This window comes from Prinia subflava, chromosome 5, assembly GCF_021018805.1.
Source record: "Prinia subflava isolate CZ2003 ecotype Zambia chromosome 5, Cam_Psub_1.2, whole genome shotgun sequence".
Lineage (NCBI taxonomy): Eukaryota > Metazoa > Chordata > Aves > Passeriformes > Cisticolidae > Prinia > Prinia subflava.
The window spans coordinates 41,745,196-41,763,466 of record NC_086251.1 but is presented as its reverse complement, the minus strand read 5'-3'; the positions used below and the strand labels follow the sequence as shown (position 1 = coordinate 41,763,466).

General features: G+C 44.3%; 2 protein-coding genes across 2 annotated transcripts; one reads left to right on the top strand and one right to left on the bottom strand.

The window, feature by feature from the left end:
• Nucleotides 1–198: 198 nt before the first annotated feature.
• SAMD15 (sterile alpha motif domain containing 15) lies at nt 199–7,072 on the bottom strand. The gene is made up of 3 exons (XM_063399072.1): nt 6,905–7,072; nt 6,664–6,762; nt 199–4,371 (listed from the first exon to the last, which is right to left on the bottom strand). The coding sequence occupies exons 1-3, from the start codon at nt 7,070–7,072 to the stop codon at nt 4,105–4,107; spliced, it is 534 nt and encodes a 177-aa protein (XP_063255142.1). The 3' UTR covers nt 199–4,104.
• A 271-nt stretch (nt 7,073–7,343) lies between these two features.
• TMED8 (transmembrane p24 trafficking protein family member 8) lies at nt 7,344–17,682 on the top strand. The gene is made up of 6 exons (XM_063399070.1): nt 7,344–7,476; nt 8,508–8,586; nt 11,136–11,265; nt 12,172–12,310; nt 12,559–12,858; nt 13,973–17,682. Exons 1-6 carry the CDS (start codon nt 7,404–7,406, stop codon nt 14,188–14,190), a joined length of 939 nt encoding a protein of 312 aa, XP_063255140.1. The 5' UTR covers nt 7,344–7,403; the 3' UTR covers nt 14,191–17,682.
• The last annotated feature ends 589 nt before the right edge of the window (nt 17,683–18,271 follow it).

The following is an 18,271-nucleotide window of genomic DNA, read 5'->3' as shown; positions in this document are numbered from 1 at the left end:
GGATTTGTGTCTTCAGATGGACCAGCACATTTCAACACAGTGCCCCTTGTCATCACTGGGCACCACTGAAGAGAGTCTGGGTCCCTTTCTTTGCTCCCTCTCATCACATACTTGGATAAATTGACAAGACTGCACTTGATCTGAGACCATTTTAGGTGAGGGATGCTAAGATTAATAGTAACAAGTCTAATACAGCCTGTATTTTTTATGTATCTCATACTAATTGAGTAAACAAGTAGTTTATAGGCTGCATATAAAGGCATATAACCTCATAAACTCTTAGATAAGACAAAGGGGGAGAATGGTCCTCCAGGGACATGTTTGGAATAAAATCTTTCTAATCATCTCGGGGAAGAGACAAAACAGGGATTATTAAATAGCTTTTTATAGATCTTGAAAACTAGCCAGATCCTAGGGCTCAGCTGTTTCAGCTAAAGACTTTAAATCAGCCTACAAAGACTGGGCCAGGCAGCTGAGCTCTTTTCATGTTTATCCCTTTGTGTCACTCTGCTGCTGCCCTTTGCTATGTAAGAAGTGATGGGCAGCCACCAGAGTCCCTTTATGCCACTTTGGGCAGGCAGACAGTGTTACCAGTCTGGTAGCAGTGGTTTGTGTGTCACCTGCATGTGGCAGAGCACAGGTAATTGTGTTCCAGTGCCTAGAGGTGTTGGTTGGTCAGCTCTGCTGTCTCTCTGGGCTGTTGTGTCCCTTTCTCCTTGCGTAGTGCAGTAGCCCTGCAGAAGCAGAGCTTCACATGCTTTTATAACAATGCTCAGCCGGTGGCCTCTTCTGCTGCCTCCTGTCATACGTGCTGTCCATCTGCTGTCACTTGTCCTGTCACTGTGTACAGCCTTGACACCTCCATCCCTCCTCTCAAGAAAAATGGACCATGTCACTTCAGAGCCTGGAACTGTCACGAAACTCAGGAAGAAGTGAAACTCTCTGACCCTATCTTTGAGATGTCTGTGAGTTGCATGACTTTATTTTGGCCAGGATGTGCAGTGAAAATCATTCCAACTGCACATGTCCTGTACAAGACTTCACATACTTATGCATTCATCAAAAACAATGTTTTAGCAAACAAGCTTTATGCCATGGGTGTCCCTATGTCAGTTGTTTGTTTTTTTAATGCTGGCAGACTCAACACATACTCATTCTTCTTAATACACACAAAATATTCATATACTGCATTGAACTCATACAGCTCCCTTAGAGTTAAAAGAACTCAAAGCATCTGAGCAAACTCCACCATAAAAGCTGCTAACTTACTAACTTAAATGTGGCCTAAAAAACTTCACCGTGCACCTTTCCCCATTCCTGTAGTTTCACTACAGGATACTGCAGGATTCACTGCAGGACTCAAACCTGCAGTTTCTGGGTTTTACCACTGGATGGAACTCGAACCCATTGTTTCTACAAAAAGGGACCCAAACCATCAGAACAAGCACCCTGTAATTAACGCATTGCTGAGTGCGCTTGAAGCACCCATGGGTGCTCACTGTGCCATCATGGCCAAACGGCTATGTGACTTTATATGCAGCCTGTCAGGGCTTCTCTTTACTCAATTAGTATGAGCTACAAAAAATACAAGCTATATTGGACTTGTTACTATTAATTTTAGCATCCCTCACCTAAAATGATCCCAGATCAGAGGTTTCAAACCAAACAGGTCTGGTTGTCAGTGTGATTCCTCACAGCAGTGTGAGATGAGAATATTTCTTCATATCCGTGTGCACACTGGTAATTGATATTTGATTTTGTCCATCCTGCAAGGAAAATACAATTCCATGAATAGTGGTCATTTTTTATGCAGGTCTGAACAGCATCATATGGCAGAACCTGCCTCACCAGAAGGCACTGAACTTAAGCAATGACCTCAGCTTTCCTGAATACAGCCTCATCTGTGCAGAGCAAAAACCCTCCTGCCCAGGTTTTTGTGCAAGAGTTTTGTCAGCAAAGATTTTGCCTCTTCAATTACTCAAGAGGAGAAAGTAGACAGTGGAATGCAGAGGTACTGCTTGTCTCTGCTTTGCAACTTATCTCACGTAAAACATGGGCTGCCTTGTTGGGTTGGAAGGTGCTGAACTCCATGTTGCTTTAGGACCACATCCCTGCCCCAGGAATTGCCTTAGATGATGTATTAGCAACAGAAGACCTGGACTGAGTTATTTTGTCCCTAGATCCTACTTATCAAGGTTGTCTGAAGCAACTGATCAAGACTCGGGCATTGGATAAAAAAAATCCTATGGGAATATCTAGAGAGGACAATTCTTGGACATAATGATCTTATGACAGTTCATGAACTGGACTATTGAGGATATTAAGTCAGGGGAATGCTGCTTGAGGGAAAGAATTCCTGCTTTTGCAGGACTGTTCTAGAACCATTAGTCTCAGTTTTACTTAACTTCACAGAGTGATGCCTGGAACATTTTATATTCAAGTCTCTGAGTCTGAAGGTTTCTCAAAGGCCCAAGAAAATAGTCTTGTCCTCAGATAATGAAGAAAACCACTATTTGTTACATTGTTAGTAAGCTGCTTTGGACTGTTGTTGTCAGTAAATGTTTTCACTTGTCTTCCCAGAACCCTCCCCTGGTTTGACCTGACAGCAGTGCCACTGAGAGAGTCTCTTCAGCCAGCTGCTAGAAAAGAGAGGGCTTGTCTGGTGCCATCTGATGCCAGGTGCTCCACTGTAGCAGGCATCCTCTAGAGACTGTCCTACAAAGCAACGTGGGCTAGTCAGCACCAAGACATCTCTCACTTCAGCTGTAGTGTAGCCTAGTGTGATACTGGATGACAAATCTCCATTCTCCACAGCTGCTTCCAACAGTTTCTCAGAAATTCCAGAGGAAAATGCTGAGTATGATTCTAAATCTTCATAAACCAAAATTAAACCCATGAGGAATGCTTTGCTGAGATCTCATCCCAGCTCCTTCATGGGACTAACCAGTGCAAGAACCACCACTGTTAACTCTCAGACTCTTTAAACTATCCCACTCAATAACCCGATGTACACATTTTCTTCTGAGTTTCACTCTACACTTCTCAGCAAACTTGCTTATCCCAGGTTCCCTGAGCTTTTCTATTTTTTTTTTGTCTGAATTTGCTTATTACATTGACCTCTTGGCAATATGAACTGCTTCAGTTTCAGTGTTTCTATTGCAGCTTCAGTACAAAACTGAATAACAGAACCAAATTACAGTTATTTTGTAGTAGCTACAGCTTTGGTGTAACAAACTGAACAGGATCAGGCCCAGTCTTTTTTTGTTGTATTTTTTTATTCCTCATGGAGGATTTTGGGAAAGCCATTGAATCTTGACAACATACTAATGACTTAGTCAGGAGCACTCTTTCTGTCAAGACAGGCTTTCATCAGCACTTACTTCTACTTCCTTGCTGGTGATAATGCATCTCACCCTTATCACCACAGACTATATTATATGTCCTTCAAGGAAAAAGGAGGTAACTGGATACTCTGTCCAAATCCACCTGGGACAATGCAATTTTTATTCCCTAAATGCTCTAGTTCAGTATTCTTTTGTACTTTATGCCACCATCTATCATGTGTTTCAGTACTGTTTACCATGATAAAACACTGTCTGCCTGGTTTTGCCTCACAGGAAATCATTTCTGTGGTGAGGCCAAGGATTAGTTATGCATGTTGCACTTAGACCTCTTGCTTAATTATGATTGCTGACAGCAGCTGTCATCACACCTGTACACCAGTTATTGTATATGTCATTTATCTTACTTCTGGGTTTCAGAGCAAACCCAGTCTGCAGACACTAAAGCCTGGGAGAATCTATTCACTTGAGCACCTGGGATGTTCTTATCAATCATTTCTACCTAAAATATGTCTACGATGGTTTTTTGGGTTTTTTTAACCAACTGTGAAGCAGAAGTGAAAGACACACAGTGGTACAGTCTGATCTACAACCTCCACTTCAGTTCCTATAAGCAAATGAAGTATTGCAGAAAAGAGAGAACGTGGGAATTTGGTTTGGTGTGATAAAATGAAGAGTTGCAGTGGCAGTGCAGTGCACGATTTTTTGTAATTGTGAAAAGGCAGAACTGTACCTCCTTGAACAATCTGGTAAGCAAGAGTCTCTAATTCTGCCTCTGCATGTCCTGTGATGCAGGGAGAGCATCCACTCTCACCACAGTCTGGGACCCTTGCAAAGAAGGAACTGTAGTACAGGGCTCCAGTCCTGCTTCTTGCATAAACTGTGAGAAAGTGAGGGCATCTGCTTTCTCTCCTGTTGGTGCCTTTCTCTCTAGGAAGAGACCCATATTGTCTCTGTATGGGAGGGCAATGGATCTGCTGAAGAGAGGCTCCTCAATCCCCAGCAACTCTCGCACGTGTCGGGAGATTTCCTGAAATACAAGATGAACACCAGAAATTCTCATTTCTCAAATCAAGACAATAGGACAACAGCTAAAACCGTCCATTCCATGTCAGAGCAGCAGAACAAAGAAGTGATATTCTGAATTTTGGTACAGTATCATGCTTGAAGTTGCAACACAAGGGAATCCACAAGCCCCTTGTGACACTGTAAAAGCAGTGCATATCGCTTTCTCTCCAAATTTACTACCAGGGGTTGCATCACATCTGATGTCTTAGTGGCATAGATATAGCTCTGCTTTCATCTTTGCACTTCAGGGACAAACAAATAATGGGTGAATGAACTGCAGTCTGTTCTACTTAATGCAAAATCATTGCTATGTGTTAAATTATAATGTGGATGACAGTCTACACAAAGGTGTAAAAAGTAATTAGCAAAAAGTCATTTTGTTCATTTAGAAAATGATGAGTGTATGGTTGTCTGAGCCAGCTGGACCTGGAACTGTGAATGAGCAGAGCTTTACCATTGTTTTTGAAGCAACTTCTGCGAATTTAACTATCCAATATGATTGAAGCTTCAAAATACAATTTGTGAGGTTTTACTGATCTTTCACAGTATTTGTTCAAAACCTTCCCCCAACTTTAGCTTGACTCTGAAAAGTAGTACCCTACTTTTTGTGATAACAAAAGAACACCAGACTTGCATCTTGAGTGGTTTTGATATTTAAAATTCCAGTACAGTGGGATTAAAAAAACTAGCAGTCCAAGGTGCATAGCTTCCACATAATTAGCTGTGTAATTCTCCACCAGACTGCCATTTCCCCTAAACTGCAGTTTCTGTCTCACTGAGCTGATGCTATCACTCTTATTTCTATAGTAACTTTATCAGTTTCAACTGCTCACAGCCTTTCGTTTATATTTCTTGTTGGGAAATTGCAGCTTTAACTTTTCACCTGCTCTAGTAGACACTTCCTGAAAGACCCAAAGGGCCACATCCTGCAGTGCTCTGCATACTTGGATTCTGTCAGAACACAGTTCTTTAAAACACAAATAACTGGCAGGATAGGGCATGGCCTTTGAGAATATCTAGGTTCCACTGAAGTCTGGGAGATGTTCCCAATTTACTTGCAAGCTTTGGAAAACATTATTGAGACAGTCTCATTTCCAAGCTTGCAGCAGTGTCCTGGCTATTGCTTATCTAGAGGAGTTTCAGTTCCTACAGAGGAAGAATGGGTTACAGTTGATATGTCTAACCCATGGCCTAGTATTACTCAGCAGTTGAACTAACACCATACATGATCCCTATATCCCAATACAAGGGTGAGGCTTACAAAGCCTATAAAATTCTTCCACTTTTGGAAAGCACAAATGACTATAGTCTGCTTATACCAGAAATATTCAGGTTTGCTGACACAAAGTTAGTGTTAAATTGATGCCTTTCTCTCAAAACAACAGGCAAAGCCATGGCACTAGTTAATGGTTTTGGTGGCATATTTAGTGTCAAACAAACAGTTAAGATTGTGCCAGCACACAGAACTGCAGTCTAATTGCATTTTGGTACTGTAGAATAAAATAAACAGTGTTAATACTCTAGTCACTGGAGCATAAAGCTTCTTCTTTCTTCTTGGTTTGAACTTCTACCTGTGTCTTCTGGTGAAAGCAACTTCAAATTTTGATGCAAAACAAATGATTTGGCTCTGTTAATGCAGTCCCTCTGTGGTTTTCACTAGGGGAGAGAAAGAGGGTAATGAAATTTAAGTCAACTTGTTGATTTTCTGAACTTTTAGGAAGCTTTGGAAAGCCAGATTATAGCCCTGAAATTCAGCTTTAACTATCAGTGTTAGAAGAAGAAAGCATGCAGGTTTGAAAGGAAAAAGACCAATTGCATATTCATAAAATGAGGAAGAGACAGAGCTCCTTTTTGTGTCCAGCAAAGCGTAAAAGAAGGAAGTAAAAACGAGTGGTCCTTTTGCTGCTTGAGATCAGTGGCTCAATTGCTGCAGGTCAAATCTAACTAGATTTTTATAATTCCTACAAATCAGTAAGTGGAAAATGATTTAAAAGAAATTCTGAGGGTGCGTATATCTTGCTAAGCAATTTTATGGGGCCAGAGGGCAACATACACTTAAAGGCTAAGCACTTATGGTGCCCCAGAGAAGCCCTAGATCTGCAGCCAGCTAAAGACCTCAACAGACCTATCCTCTAAAACGATGACTGTATAAATTTGTCCAGTTTCAGGCTCACTCTTTGACTCAGCGCTCTGCCGGGGCAGGCAGGGCCAGCCGAGGGGCTGCGGGGGCTCCGGGGGCGGCGGCCGGGCGCACCTGCATGTGGCCGAAGTCCGTGACGCCCATGGCGGGCAGGTTGGAGCAGTTCGCGTGGATGAGGCGGCGGCCGCTGATGCCGTTGGCCCTGAAACATTCCTGGGCAGGGAAGCGGAGGGAAAGGCGGATCGCCCTCTGCCACTGCCGCCCCCCCGCCGCTCACACACTCACGAAACTCAGGGCCACCGGCCCAGGTGGCGCCGAGGGCGGGGGTTTCCCGCCCGGACCGGCAGCCCCGCACCTCGTACTGGGGGAAGCCGAGCTGCGCCACCCACTCAGCCACTTCCGCGGCGCTCCAGTCCAGGAAGGCGCAGACGGGCCGAGGTCCCCCCGCGCCCTCGGACTCAGGCTGCGGTCCTTCAGCCACCCCAGGCCCCGCGGGACCCGGGCGCGGCTCCATCGGCTCCATCTCCAGGCCACCATGGCAACGCGTCTTTCCGTGACCCCGTTCCCTTGGCAACCATCACTTCCTGGAGGTGCGTCCCCTTCTCCCTTCCGCCACTCCCTCCCTGCTGTCAGCCTGCAACGCCGCCCGCGCCCCTCAGCTCTGCAGAACGAAATGCTGATTGGCTGAGTTGTCGCGGGGGAGGCTGAGGGATGAGCACCGAGGCGCCACCATCTCCCTGCGGCCCGGCTCACACGCACTCGCTCGGGTGTTTCCGTTCCCCCCGCTCGGGTGTTTCCGGCCGCCCCGCTCCGGCCACGCTCGGGAGTTTCCGGCCTCCCGCCGAGCCGTGCCCATGTCGGACGCGCTCTCCGCCGGCTGCCGCTCCGAGCCTCCGGGCGGCGACACCGCGCCCCGGGGCCCCGCAGGTACGGGCTGGGCAGGGCACGGGACCGCCCGCCGGCGTGTGTTTAGCGTTGGCCTCACGGGCAGGCTTTCCTTTCCGTGGTGGGTTTGCTCGTTTGTGGCGGAGAAGCCTTGTTTCCGGGCGGCAGCTCCCTGCGGTGGCAGTGGGGTGCCCGCTGCGGACAGCAGCGCCCCGGGTGCGCCCGCGGTGCCGGCTCTGCCGGGGCTGAGCGGACAGGGGCGGGCTGGGGTCTCTGCGCGGCTCACCTGCCGCTCGGGCGCCTGGAAGTGCAGCAAGAGTTCCTCCCGGTGCAGTGGGAAGAGCGAGGATTGATTGATGGAGGTTTGTGCTTTCCCCCGAGAGAGGCCCTGTCTAGCCGGGAGCTGGACTGTGCCGTGGCTGCGTGCCCCCGGGCTGGAGCTGCCTCCTTCCCGCCCTGGCTCTGGGGAATGGCCAGCGGCTCCGAGGGGCATCAGCAGCCTGCAAAAGCCGGACCTTGTCCGTGCCCCGTTCGCTGCCCTGCCGCAGTCGGAGAGCAGGGCTGTGAAGCGCGTACCGCAGGCTCATGAGGATGGAGCTTCCCCTGAGTTCAGGAGACTCGGGGAAGACCAGGAGGCGTCTCTATAGACGGTCCCTTTAGCACTGACCTAGGAATTGCGATCTCGTCAGTGTCCTTTGTGAAATGCTGCATGATTGCTTTTTCCAGGGCTTTGTCAGCTCAGCTTTACGTGATGAAATTTGGCCTTGTTCTGTCCTTCTAATGCTAGGATTAGTAGTTCCTGAATGAACCCTGCTTCTGAGAACGGCTTTACACCAAAAACATACGTAGGTTTTTGTTCTCCCTTTCCTAGGGTTGAGGCCATTAAAAATCTTTGTTCCGCAAGGTTCTAGATGCAGCTCGTAACCCGAAAAACTGGTTGGCACAGGTCTTTGTTCCACAGCTGCGTGACCTTGTCAGTGTTTGAGTGTTGGCTGCAGTTTTTTTCCTGTCAGTGTATTATAAACACCAGCATTTGCTTCACCTTCTTTTCCCTGTATTCTGTTTGTTGTTAGAAAATGAAGACTCAGCCCAAAAGACAGAGCCTACAGATCAGCTAGTTGATTCTTTGGAGTCCAATACTTCACAGAGCGGGTAGGAAAACCATTTTGTGTGTTGTGGCCCATGTGCATGACAGTGTGTTTCACTCCTGTGACCTCTTCCGTATGGCAGTTTGTTCTGTGCAGGTCAAAAGAAGGGACTGGAGACTGAATTGTCTGCTTTGGGACAGTATATACTGGAATCACTATGGGAAGGCCTATTCTCACAGGCTTTAAGGTTGTTTTAAAGCTTGTGACATGGCTCAGCTATTCAAATCACAGAGTCATTCAGCTTGAAAGGAACACTGTAGGGTTTTATAATCCATTATACGAGCTAGTACATTTTCAGGGGAAATTCTCTATGTCCTATCTGAAGGATACTTTAATAATTGAGCATGCCAACTTCTGTAAATCTGGTGGAAGCTATACAAGAAAATACCTTTTACTATTTTCTTGGCAATGTTTTGGCTTTTTCCTTTGTTTGTTTTCTGTATCTCTCCATCTCAATGCTGCTGACCAACCCTGTTATCAGATGTTTGGCTTGGTGGTACCAGCTGGGCATATGGTGTTTGTGGCCAAGTAATTTCACTGGTTACAAACACTAATACTGTGCAGTTCATTTGTCACTGTACATTTGTTGCACAGGATGCAATTTCAGAAATGTGTGAGTTAATTACAGTAGGTAAACCATAGCTTTATTAAAAAAATGCAAAAATCCAGGAAAAAAAAACCCACATCAAACTACCCTTCCTACCAAAACAACAGTTTGATGCCATCTTGGTTTGATGCTGCTGACATCTCTGTCAGACTTCCTGACTATAAATGAGTTCTTCCATCTTTTTATTATATCCTCTGATTTTCTTTAAACAGATTAATATAGACCATGAGCAAAATAGCCAAAGTAGATGATGGGTACTAGTGGACATTATTAAATTTAGATCTTCTTTGAAAGGGATGGAGATGGTCCAAAAGGTTTGTGTGAGGAGGAATCAGCCGAACTCTGTCTTTGTAAGTCTGCTTGTAATGCTTGTGTAGCTCTTCCTAATCTTTCAGTGAGACTCAGTGGTATCTAGAGGAAAAAAATCCCAACCTGTAAGCTTCTGTGTTGATGGAGAACTTTTTGAGCAGATGTGTGCACCTGTGGTAGCAAATGACCAAATAGCCCATCTAGGTGTGTTTGTGCAGCTGCTAAACTGAAATGCAAATAGGCTGGAAAATGACAGCATAGAAGTCCAAGAATTCTCCCTTTAAAAAATTGTTCCCACCAAGTGTGCCTTCATATCTTGTCCATCTGCTGCCATTTTGCGAACCTGCTCTTCATCTCGTTTGAGTTGTTCTTACAGACCTTCTGGTCTGTCGTGCCAGTTCTAGGAATGGAAATCACACTATTGAGAGAATGTAAGTAAAAAATGGTTTGTTTCTGGATAAATTCTGTAATGCCATAGGAGTAACAATTTGAAGACAAAAGCCACATTTGTTCAAGTCTTCTCTGTGGGTGCAGATTGTGTCTTAATTGAGCTGTGTATATTTTATTTTATTTTTAATTATTCCAAACTATACTCATAGTCTGCTTCCTTGCTAATGAGAATATTTCTCATTTCTGAAAGGAGACATTTGAAGAAACACATTTTTTCCATTAATGCTGTGTTCTCATGTTTCTGAGCGTTTAGTGCAAGGCAGCTGACATTGGTTTTATAGTGTTATGAGAAGGTTTTGATTTTCAAAAGTGCAAATATTTCTATTCTTATTTAACACTAGATTGCTTCTCATAGAAGTTTCACATATGTAATGAGAGCATTACAGAGGACACTCTTCTGGCATTGGAGTTAATTTGGGATTTTAACTCTGGCTGCAGACAACATGCAGCATTTTTTTTCCCAACATAATTTAGAATAAAACCCTCAGCAGAGAATAAATGCCAGAGACATTTCCTTTCTTGCCCATTCTTTTCCTGCTGCATACCATTCTTATTGTTTTAGCATGTCCATTTTCTTTTGTTAGAGTGCAGTACCCAGACGTCTTTGCTCAAGTTATTGCGCTGCCCTCTGTATGTCTTACTGCTTGCTTATCTGTGGAGTGTATTTGAATATGGCAGAGACACACTTGGATGCTCCCTGTATCTGTTGGGATTGCTAGTGGAAATGGCATAATGGGTTACTTAAATAGACAGCATTCTCGGATGGCTGTCAAAATTGTTCTGAATTCTTTCACTGATCCAGTTGATCTCTAAGGGAGTTAGAGATGCCATGCAGTAGCTGGCATAAAATAAGTTGTCCTTTCTTGGGCAGATAAGTTGCTACTGATGTCTGTCCTAAGTGTTGGTGAGCCAGCATGCTGTGGGGTGAGTACAGTGAATTTCTGCTATCTAAAGGACGGTAAATATGGAGAATCCCATTGAAGTTGCTCCCCCTGGCTCACATGGAAGGTGATCATGCAGAGATGGCAGGACTGGGGTGGGCAGGGATTCTTTGTCCAGTTGGCAGGTGCTGACCACAGAAGCTTGTTCCTTCAGTTCATCTGAATTTGAGTTCCAGAGCAGTGATTCCTCTGCTGGCTGTGCCCTGGGTGCAAGTGCTGAATTGTACTGCTCTCTTCCTCCAAAAGGTCACAGGCTGGGGCGCACCTGAGCACGGGCACAAGAGAGCATTCAAAGGAAGAAATTGATACTCTGGGGGACCAGAAAGTGGCTGAACTAGAAGAGAAGCTGCCTGACCAAATCCAATCTCTCAAAAAGGTACATGGATGTTTCTTATGTCTGAGAACAAAGAAATGCAGCAGCAGTTCTCCCACCCTCCTACTGTGCTTGCTGCTAGGGGACTCTAAGGGTTGTGTTAAGATAAAAGTAGAACTAACATAGATTCAGTTACATTTTTTCCTGTACATTAGTGGGAGATAAATGGTATCAGTCTTATTTGCAAAATCCCTCTTGTGTCTTCAGCTAGTCCTTGCTTCCTTGCTCACTGAGGCTTCAAGGTAACTCTCACCTTCTGGTCTTATCTGGTGCTTTAGGAAATTCCATTCTTGCAGATTTATGGAAAAGGGAACTGAAAGTCCCTTTGTTTCTTCTTGTGAGCAGCCAATTTGTTTGCCTTACAGAGAGAGTCAGGAAAACCCGTGCAAGTAACACCAAGGTCAGGACCTGTGAGTTTGCATATATGAGAAGAGAGGCCCTAGTGAACCAGATGGATTTCTAACTAGGATGCAGTAATGACTGACTGTGGCTGTAGTCCAGGTGCACACAGAGCTGAAATGCTCTCCCTAGAGAGACTGTGCGTTGGGAATTCTCTCCAAGAATACTCAGCTAAATCTATAAGGCTGTTGCTTTTTTGAGGAGTGACAATTAACTCTGATGCAAGTGTAAAAATGTGATGTGCCTGCCCAGGACTCCCAGGGAGGTCAAAGGGATTGAAATTTGTGACACTAATGCAGCATTTGTCTTCAAAGTTCGTGACTTTGGTGCAGTAGGGGAAGCAATGCTGAGAGGTATCTCAGAACTAGCCTACACTATCAACAGAAGCTTCTGCAGGTCTGACTTGATTTCATAAAGATACCTGAGTTACTGATGAGTTGTTTCAATCTAGGCAGAGATTTTTTAACTGGGATGGTTTTTGTGACAATGTTTCTTATGTGCTTTGTGCAGGAAGCTGTTCCAGTAACCAACTACCATGTACCTCAGGGAGTAGGGGATATAGTCATGATTCAGTCAGATCACACTGGTGCTGTGGATATCCTCTCAGCTGACCTGGAGACTGCAGACCTCCTTGGGGAGCAGAGAAAAGGTGAATCCTGAAGGCAGAACTCTTGTTTGGGTAATTGGCTAGAAGAGCAGAGACTGTCCTGGAGATACTTCTAATTCCTGTTGGAAATTTGGGCTCCTGGCTAGTGAGTGAAAAAACTTCACATCTGGGGTTTTTGGGAGCATCCCCAGAATGCAGGCCCCTTACCAGAAATAGCTTCCCTGTTTCCAGGTAACAGTTTGTCAGTAGTGAAAAGTCATGTAAGCCTGTGAACTTTTCCCTTGTCTCAGCTCAGCCTCCCCCTCTGGCTGCACCCACCATGTGGACCACAGAGAAGATGAAGGAATTCAAAGCCAAGATGGGAAAGGAGAAGAATGGCCGGATGGTGGTGAAGCGAGGCGAGGTGGTGACAATCCGTGTGCCAACCCATCCTGATGGGAAATGCATTTGCTGGGAGTTTGCTACGGATGACTACGACATTGGGTTTGGAGTCTATTTTGACTGGACCACAGTTACTAGCACTGCCATTACTGTTCAGGTCAGTGAATCCAGTGATGAGGAGGATGAAGAGGAGGACGAGGAAATAGAAGGTCAGTGCAGATCTTATAAAGGTTAATTTGTGTTGCTTGTTGCCATGCTGCTGAGAGTATCTGTCAGATGCTATAATTTCCATCTACTTTGTTTAGTCAGCCTATTTGCTATCTCTGCAGCCTTTTGGGTTCTTGGTTAGAATGATAAGGAAGCATTTGGCCCTTCCTGTTTCAGCATATGTCAATGGCTGTCCTCTACGTGAGCATTCTTAAAACTGAACACATGGAAAAATAAGATCAGAATTCACTCACTCAAATTCTAGCTGATGAAAAGGTTAAAGTCTGAAATCTTAACCTGACTGTTTTTGTTATACTCTTAGACTGAGAGATTTCTGGTGGTGAGTGGAGGCAAGAAAATTTTGGTTTGGGGTGTTGGTTTTTTTGGTTTTTATTTGTTTGGAGGTTTTTTTGTTGTTTGGTTGTTTTTTTGTTTGGTTTTTTATTTGTTGTTTTTTGGGAGGTGTTTTGTTGTTGTTGTTTGTTTGGGGGGTGAGGCTTGCCTGGTTTTTTGTGTTTTCTTTTTTTCCCCAGTATATCAGTAGCTCCTTCTGACTGTATGTGAAATGTTTGCCACCTGTGTCACTGTACTTGGGAATCACACAGTAACATTGCCTGTTCTGTGGCTTCAGTATATGTGTGACCAGTGTAGATGGGAGGTTTGTGTCTGAATTTTGCAGGCCCTGTAAGCAGGGGTAGGTTCCTTTATGAGGAATCCTCTTGGAGAGGTGAATTGAGGACATAGACACTATAAGGTAACAGCTAAGAGCTTTCCTGCCTCTTTTTGTGCCAAGTCTATATCACAGGACTGCTGTTGCATGTATAAAAGTAGTGAGGTGTCTAAAAGGTAAGCTAAAAAAAGAAAAGAGATTGGGCTGGTAAATACTGTCCCATCAGTATTCCCAAGAGAACTGGGTCTTGGTATGACCTTTGTTATGATAAGGAAGACTGGACTTTGTGGGAATTATTTGCAGAAAGGTTGGAGGAGATGCTCTGGGTAATGTCACAGTTAGCCTTCCATATTGCTGCATGTCTGTGTTGCATTCTGGTCCTGTTGGTCTTTTCTGGATTATGTACTGGTTCTGGCCTACTTACTTGTCTCCTGTGTCCCACTCAGGACTGTCCCCTGCAGGTGACGTGGAGCGGGGTTCCAGGAGCTATCTGCGGAACCGCTATGGAGAGATCATGCCAGTGTACCGCAGGAACAGCCATCGGGAGGTGCAGGCAGGCAGCCACGAGTACCCGGGCGAGGGCATCTACCTGCTCAAATTTGATAACTCCTACTCTCTGCTCCGCAATAAGACTCTGTTCTTTCATGTCTACTACACTAGCTGAAGAAGAGGGAAGGGGCAAGGATGGCAGGCAGGTGATGGTGAGTGTAGCAGGCTGCCACCCAGCCCTGGTACTGCCTGACAGGCACTGCTGTGTGACTGAACCACGCTGCATTTTGCCAGCGCTTCTTTGGACGTGAACTGGTTTCTCCCCACACCTTTCTTCCCCTCTGTCCCAGGGGAGAAAGGTAGTTGTGACTGCCTGGTTGTTCCCAGGCAGCTGCTCTTTCTCTAAGACTTCAGGAGGTCTGCTCCATGCAGGCATTGGGCTGGGCCTTCACATCACAGCTGGCAATTGCCCAGAAGCCACGTTCAGGTGATTGTGGTTCTGATCTGTTATGCTGGTACAAAATGAAGAGAAAATAATCTGTTACTATTTTGTGAATAACTTTTCCAACTCTCCTGCTGCATCTGCATCACTAGAGGGCAGCTGTTTGCTTCAGTGAGCCAGAAGCACAGCTGGCTTGTCACTTAGCCAGGGTAGCCTGTCACCTACCATCGCCACAGCCGGTGCACTCAGTGCTTCCTTCACTCACGCCAGGGTGTGGGAGTGCAGCTGGCCAGCAGCAGCCCGTGCTGCAGTCGTTGGCAGAGCTACAACAGGTGGGCCCCAAACAGCAGTCACAGCTCATGTTTGAGCAGGGGTGGGAGCAGGGTGCACACCTCATAGTCCATAGGAAGGCTTTTCTACAGATTAAGAATTGAATGTTATATCTGTTGATTGTAGGCATATGTAGATGTTCAAAACCTCCCTGATTACCAGAAGTTTTTTCTGTAATCCAGATGTGAACCAGAAGACATTACTTATTGCCATGCTGAATGAACACAAAATGGTTGGAATACAGCCAATAAATATACAGGAAATGTTTCGTAGCAGCAGGATATTGGTTCACTGGTATAGCAAGTGAACCATATGTAGCAAGGAAAAGGCTCCCAGAAAAATGCAGTTTGTCAGCTGCTATTGCTGCTGCAAAGGTGTTGTTAGGAAGTTCCTTGGCATGTTTTGGTGACTAGTGATGGTATTAGTTACCACCTTCTGCTTAAGTAGCGGCTGAGTTGAACAAGGAGAAGTTAATCCATCAGAGATGAATTTTAAAACATGTTTATTTCTAACTGTTGTTTATTTTAATACTTTTAACTTGGAATTGTCCTCTTTTCTAAGAATACTGCTGTATTTACATTTTGATACCTCTTTGCAGAGACACAAAATGACTTTCCATGGTGACAGAACTAGAAAAGTTCTGAGTTTTATTTTTAAATCATCCAGGTAAAGCACCTCTTCTTGGTCCATTCCTTCTATTGAGAGGAAATGATGGACAGAATTATTTGGGATAGTTAAAGCCAAAGACTTTGCTCTCATAGGAGGGCTGCATATTTCCTGTTAGGGGTATATTGTAATGTTGTACAATTTGCTCTATATTCAAGCTTAATTTTAACTATCTCTGCTTACTGATTTACTGCTCCAGAGCACTTAGTAGGTCAAAATGGTAAGAAGCAGTCAATATACAGTAGAGCGGCCCAAGCTGGGAGCAGGAGGACTGGAAATTGGAAGGGCACTGCTTGGAACACAGTGGCTTTCTGGGAGAGTGGGCAAGGAGCAGAGCTGTTGCTGCTTTGGGCTCTGAGACGGGGAGAAAACAGTTACCTTCCTCAAAAGAGAGAGTGTGTTCACCATAGTGGGGGGGAACTGCAAAGCTGCCTTACTCAAGGTCAAACACAGGGAGACAGAAGAGCAGGGATTGGTATCTGTCAGAGCCAGATGCTCTTTCAGTTAGCAGCTTGGAGAGGGCTCTTCCTTCCCTTAACCTCTCATGGATGAAATGAAGAACTATCTACAGCACTTGAATCAGGCCTGAGCAATTTAGGTAAGGTGTTTGGTTGGGTTTTTTTTTCATCTTTTGTCTATCAAGTCCCTAGATATTGCTCATGGAGTGACACACTTCACTTCTAACAGAGAAGTAGTAGTATGTTTGCTGATATAAAACATCCTGCTAGCTGGCTTAGGCAGTTATGGAAACCGTTCTTATTTAAATAGAGATCTTTGGAATTAGACCTTGGGTCAAGAAAGAAAAATAGAGTTTAAATGCAGTTGCACTTCAAAGAGGGAAATTAATCCTCAGGAAAGGAAAATTTCTTCTTCATTTCTGTGGAAGGAAGATTTCAAATAGGTTTTTAATATATGTTTGCTTTCCCTCTAAATATTCTCTAGAAATTCAGAAAGCTGAATCAAGGAAGAAGCTTCTTTTGCATTTTGGGTTTGCTTTTATGAAAGCACAAAATTGTTTTCCATTTTGTTTTGAATATAATTTAGATGTAAATAAAATTTACATGTTCAGTCAGACATATATCCTGTAGCAAAGGACTTGTATAAAATTACCTTGTGTAAGTCTTTAGTTTTAATAATGGTACTAATCTGTTGAACATTTTTTGTGTCAGAGAGGGTAATAAGCTCTCCATTGTTTTCTCTTTTTTGCTTAGGTGTAATGTAGCAGCAGGGGTTTAAAGTGTATGTGTTTTATTGAGAACAGAGAGTTAAAATTGCTTAAATCAAGGACAACTACTGGTACTGCTTACATGTACTCAGACTCTTTGGAGGCCTGTAATACATGTTCTCAGGAAGGGTTACTGGTGTCAGACAGGCTTGCGGCAACTTAATGCTCGGGAGCCATTTAATATGCATGAACAGGTAAGATGAAAATGTTTCAAGAGGAGGAGCTTTGTTACCTGACTCCAGGTGCTGAGGAAGTCGAGTTACTTTGCACTGAGTCTGGAAGACAGCTGCATGCCTTTCCTTGTGGCTCTAGCCTGTCAGCTTGTGTCCTTGTTCCTGTGTGTGCATGTAACCTCCATCTGTGGCCTGCAGTGGGTCAGGTATTGTAGTGCTGGACCTGGTGAGGTGAATTTGAGGTAAACCTTATTACAGGTCTAGCTGCTGAAAGATTTTGTTGTTCTTGTGGGGAATTAGGGTAGAGAATGAATCCCTAAATGAGTTCATTTTCATCCCCACTGCTTATACTCTCCCTTGTCTGACTACCCCTATTAAAGCCACTCCACAGAGGATTTATCACAAGGTGCCTTAGGAACAAATAACATGTCTGAAATAAGAACCATAGATGTCATTAATACAAGAAATTCCTTCTTATTTCTCTGCCCATTTGGGTAGGGGGTGGTACTTGCTAAGGGCATGCAGGGAGAGCCCCTCTGGGCTCTGCCTTGTTGCTGTAAAATGAGTAGTACAATGGTATTTGAATTTCCTGGTGCCATACATTCTTTGCCTTCATATGCTGCTGTCAGATGTCTAGGAACACCAGAGGACTACTCCTTTGGATATGCTGATGCTAAACCCAAGGACCAGAGGAACACTAAGTAGACATAGAAGAGTGTTTCTTATGACCATTCATAATTTTCTCTAAAAAGCATGTTGAAATCCAGAGTTGTGAGTAGAGTGTGCTTATGTATATTGAGTGTGGATGAGAGACCAAAGCAATGATTTTTTTTTAAAAATTTGTACAAGTGTAGAAGAAAAGACTATTTCTCCTTTTCTCATATCTGGGAAAATATTGGTTGTGACTCATGTGTATGAATAAGAACTTCACAACTGGCAGAATGAAAAACTGGGAAATCATTGTGTTAAATACATTGCTAATTAGACTGTGAAATAAGACAGGAGTCTAGCAGGAGTCAAAGTGTTAAGGCATTTATCTAAAGAAGTTGAATTGCAGTAAATATCAAATATATAAAGTTTTAGAAGGTACATAGAACAGCAGAGTTCAAATGTATATTGCAATGAAGAGAATTTTCTGGGGGGATATTCCACATTTGTCTGGAGAGAGTCTCTGGCTACTTATTCTGAAACTGTGGTGCTGTTGCAGCTGAAGGTGCATCAAGCTGGGTGGATGGTGGATCTGAGTCCCCTTAGGTTTTCCAGGTTCCAGTCTGGATTTTACATGTTGCTTTCTCAGAATCATCATACATTAAATGTAGCCTTTATTGGGAAGGGAGAGAAGAAGAATTTTCTGATCCATCAGTGAGGGTTATCTGTTTTAAACCCATCTGGACTGGTGAGTCAAGTCCCTTGGGCAAGA

Excerpts from the sequence above, each read along its gene's own strand:
- SAMD15 (XM_063399072.1), bottom strand. The coding sequence starts at position 7,072 with ATGGAGCCGATGGAGCCGCGCCCGGGTCCCGCGGGGCCTGGGGTGGCT. Across the intron at positions 6,763-6,904 it reads TCGGCTTCCCCCAGTACGAG|GAATGTTTCAGGGCCAACGG; the intron begins GTGCGGGGCTGC and ends TTCCCTGCCCAG. Across the intron at positions 4,372-6,663 it reads CGGACTTCGGCCACATGCAG|GAAATCTCCCGACACGTGCG; the intron begins GTGCGCCCGGCC and ends CTTGTATTTCAG.
- TMED8 (XM_063399070.1), top strand. The coding sequence starts at position 7,404 with ATGTCGGACGCGCTCTCCGCCGGCTGCCGCTCCGAGCCTCCGGGCGGC. Across the intron at positions 7,477-8,507 it reads CGCGCCCCGGGGCCCCGCAG|AAAATGAAGACTCAGCCCAA; the intron begins GTACGGGCTGGG and ends GTTTGTTGTTAG. Across the intron at positions 8,587-11,135 it reads TCCAATACTTCACAGAGCGG|GTCACAGGCTGGGGCGCACC; the intron begins GTAGGAAAACCA and ends TTCCTCCAAAAG.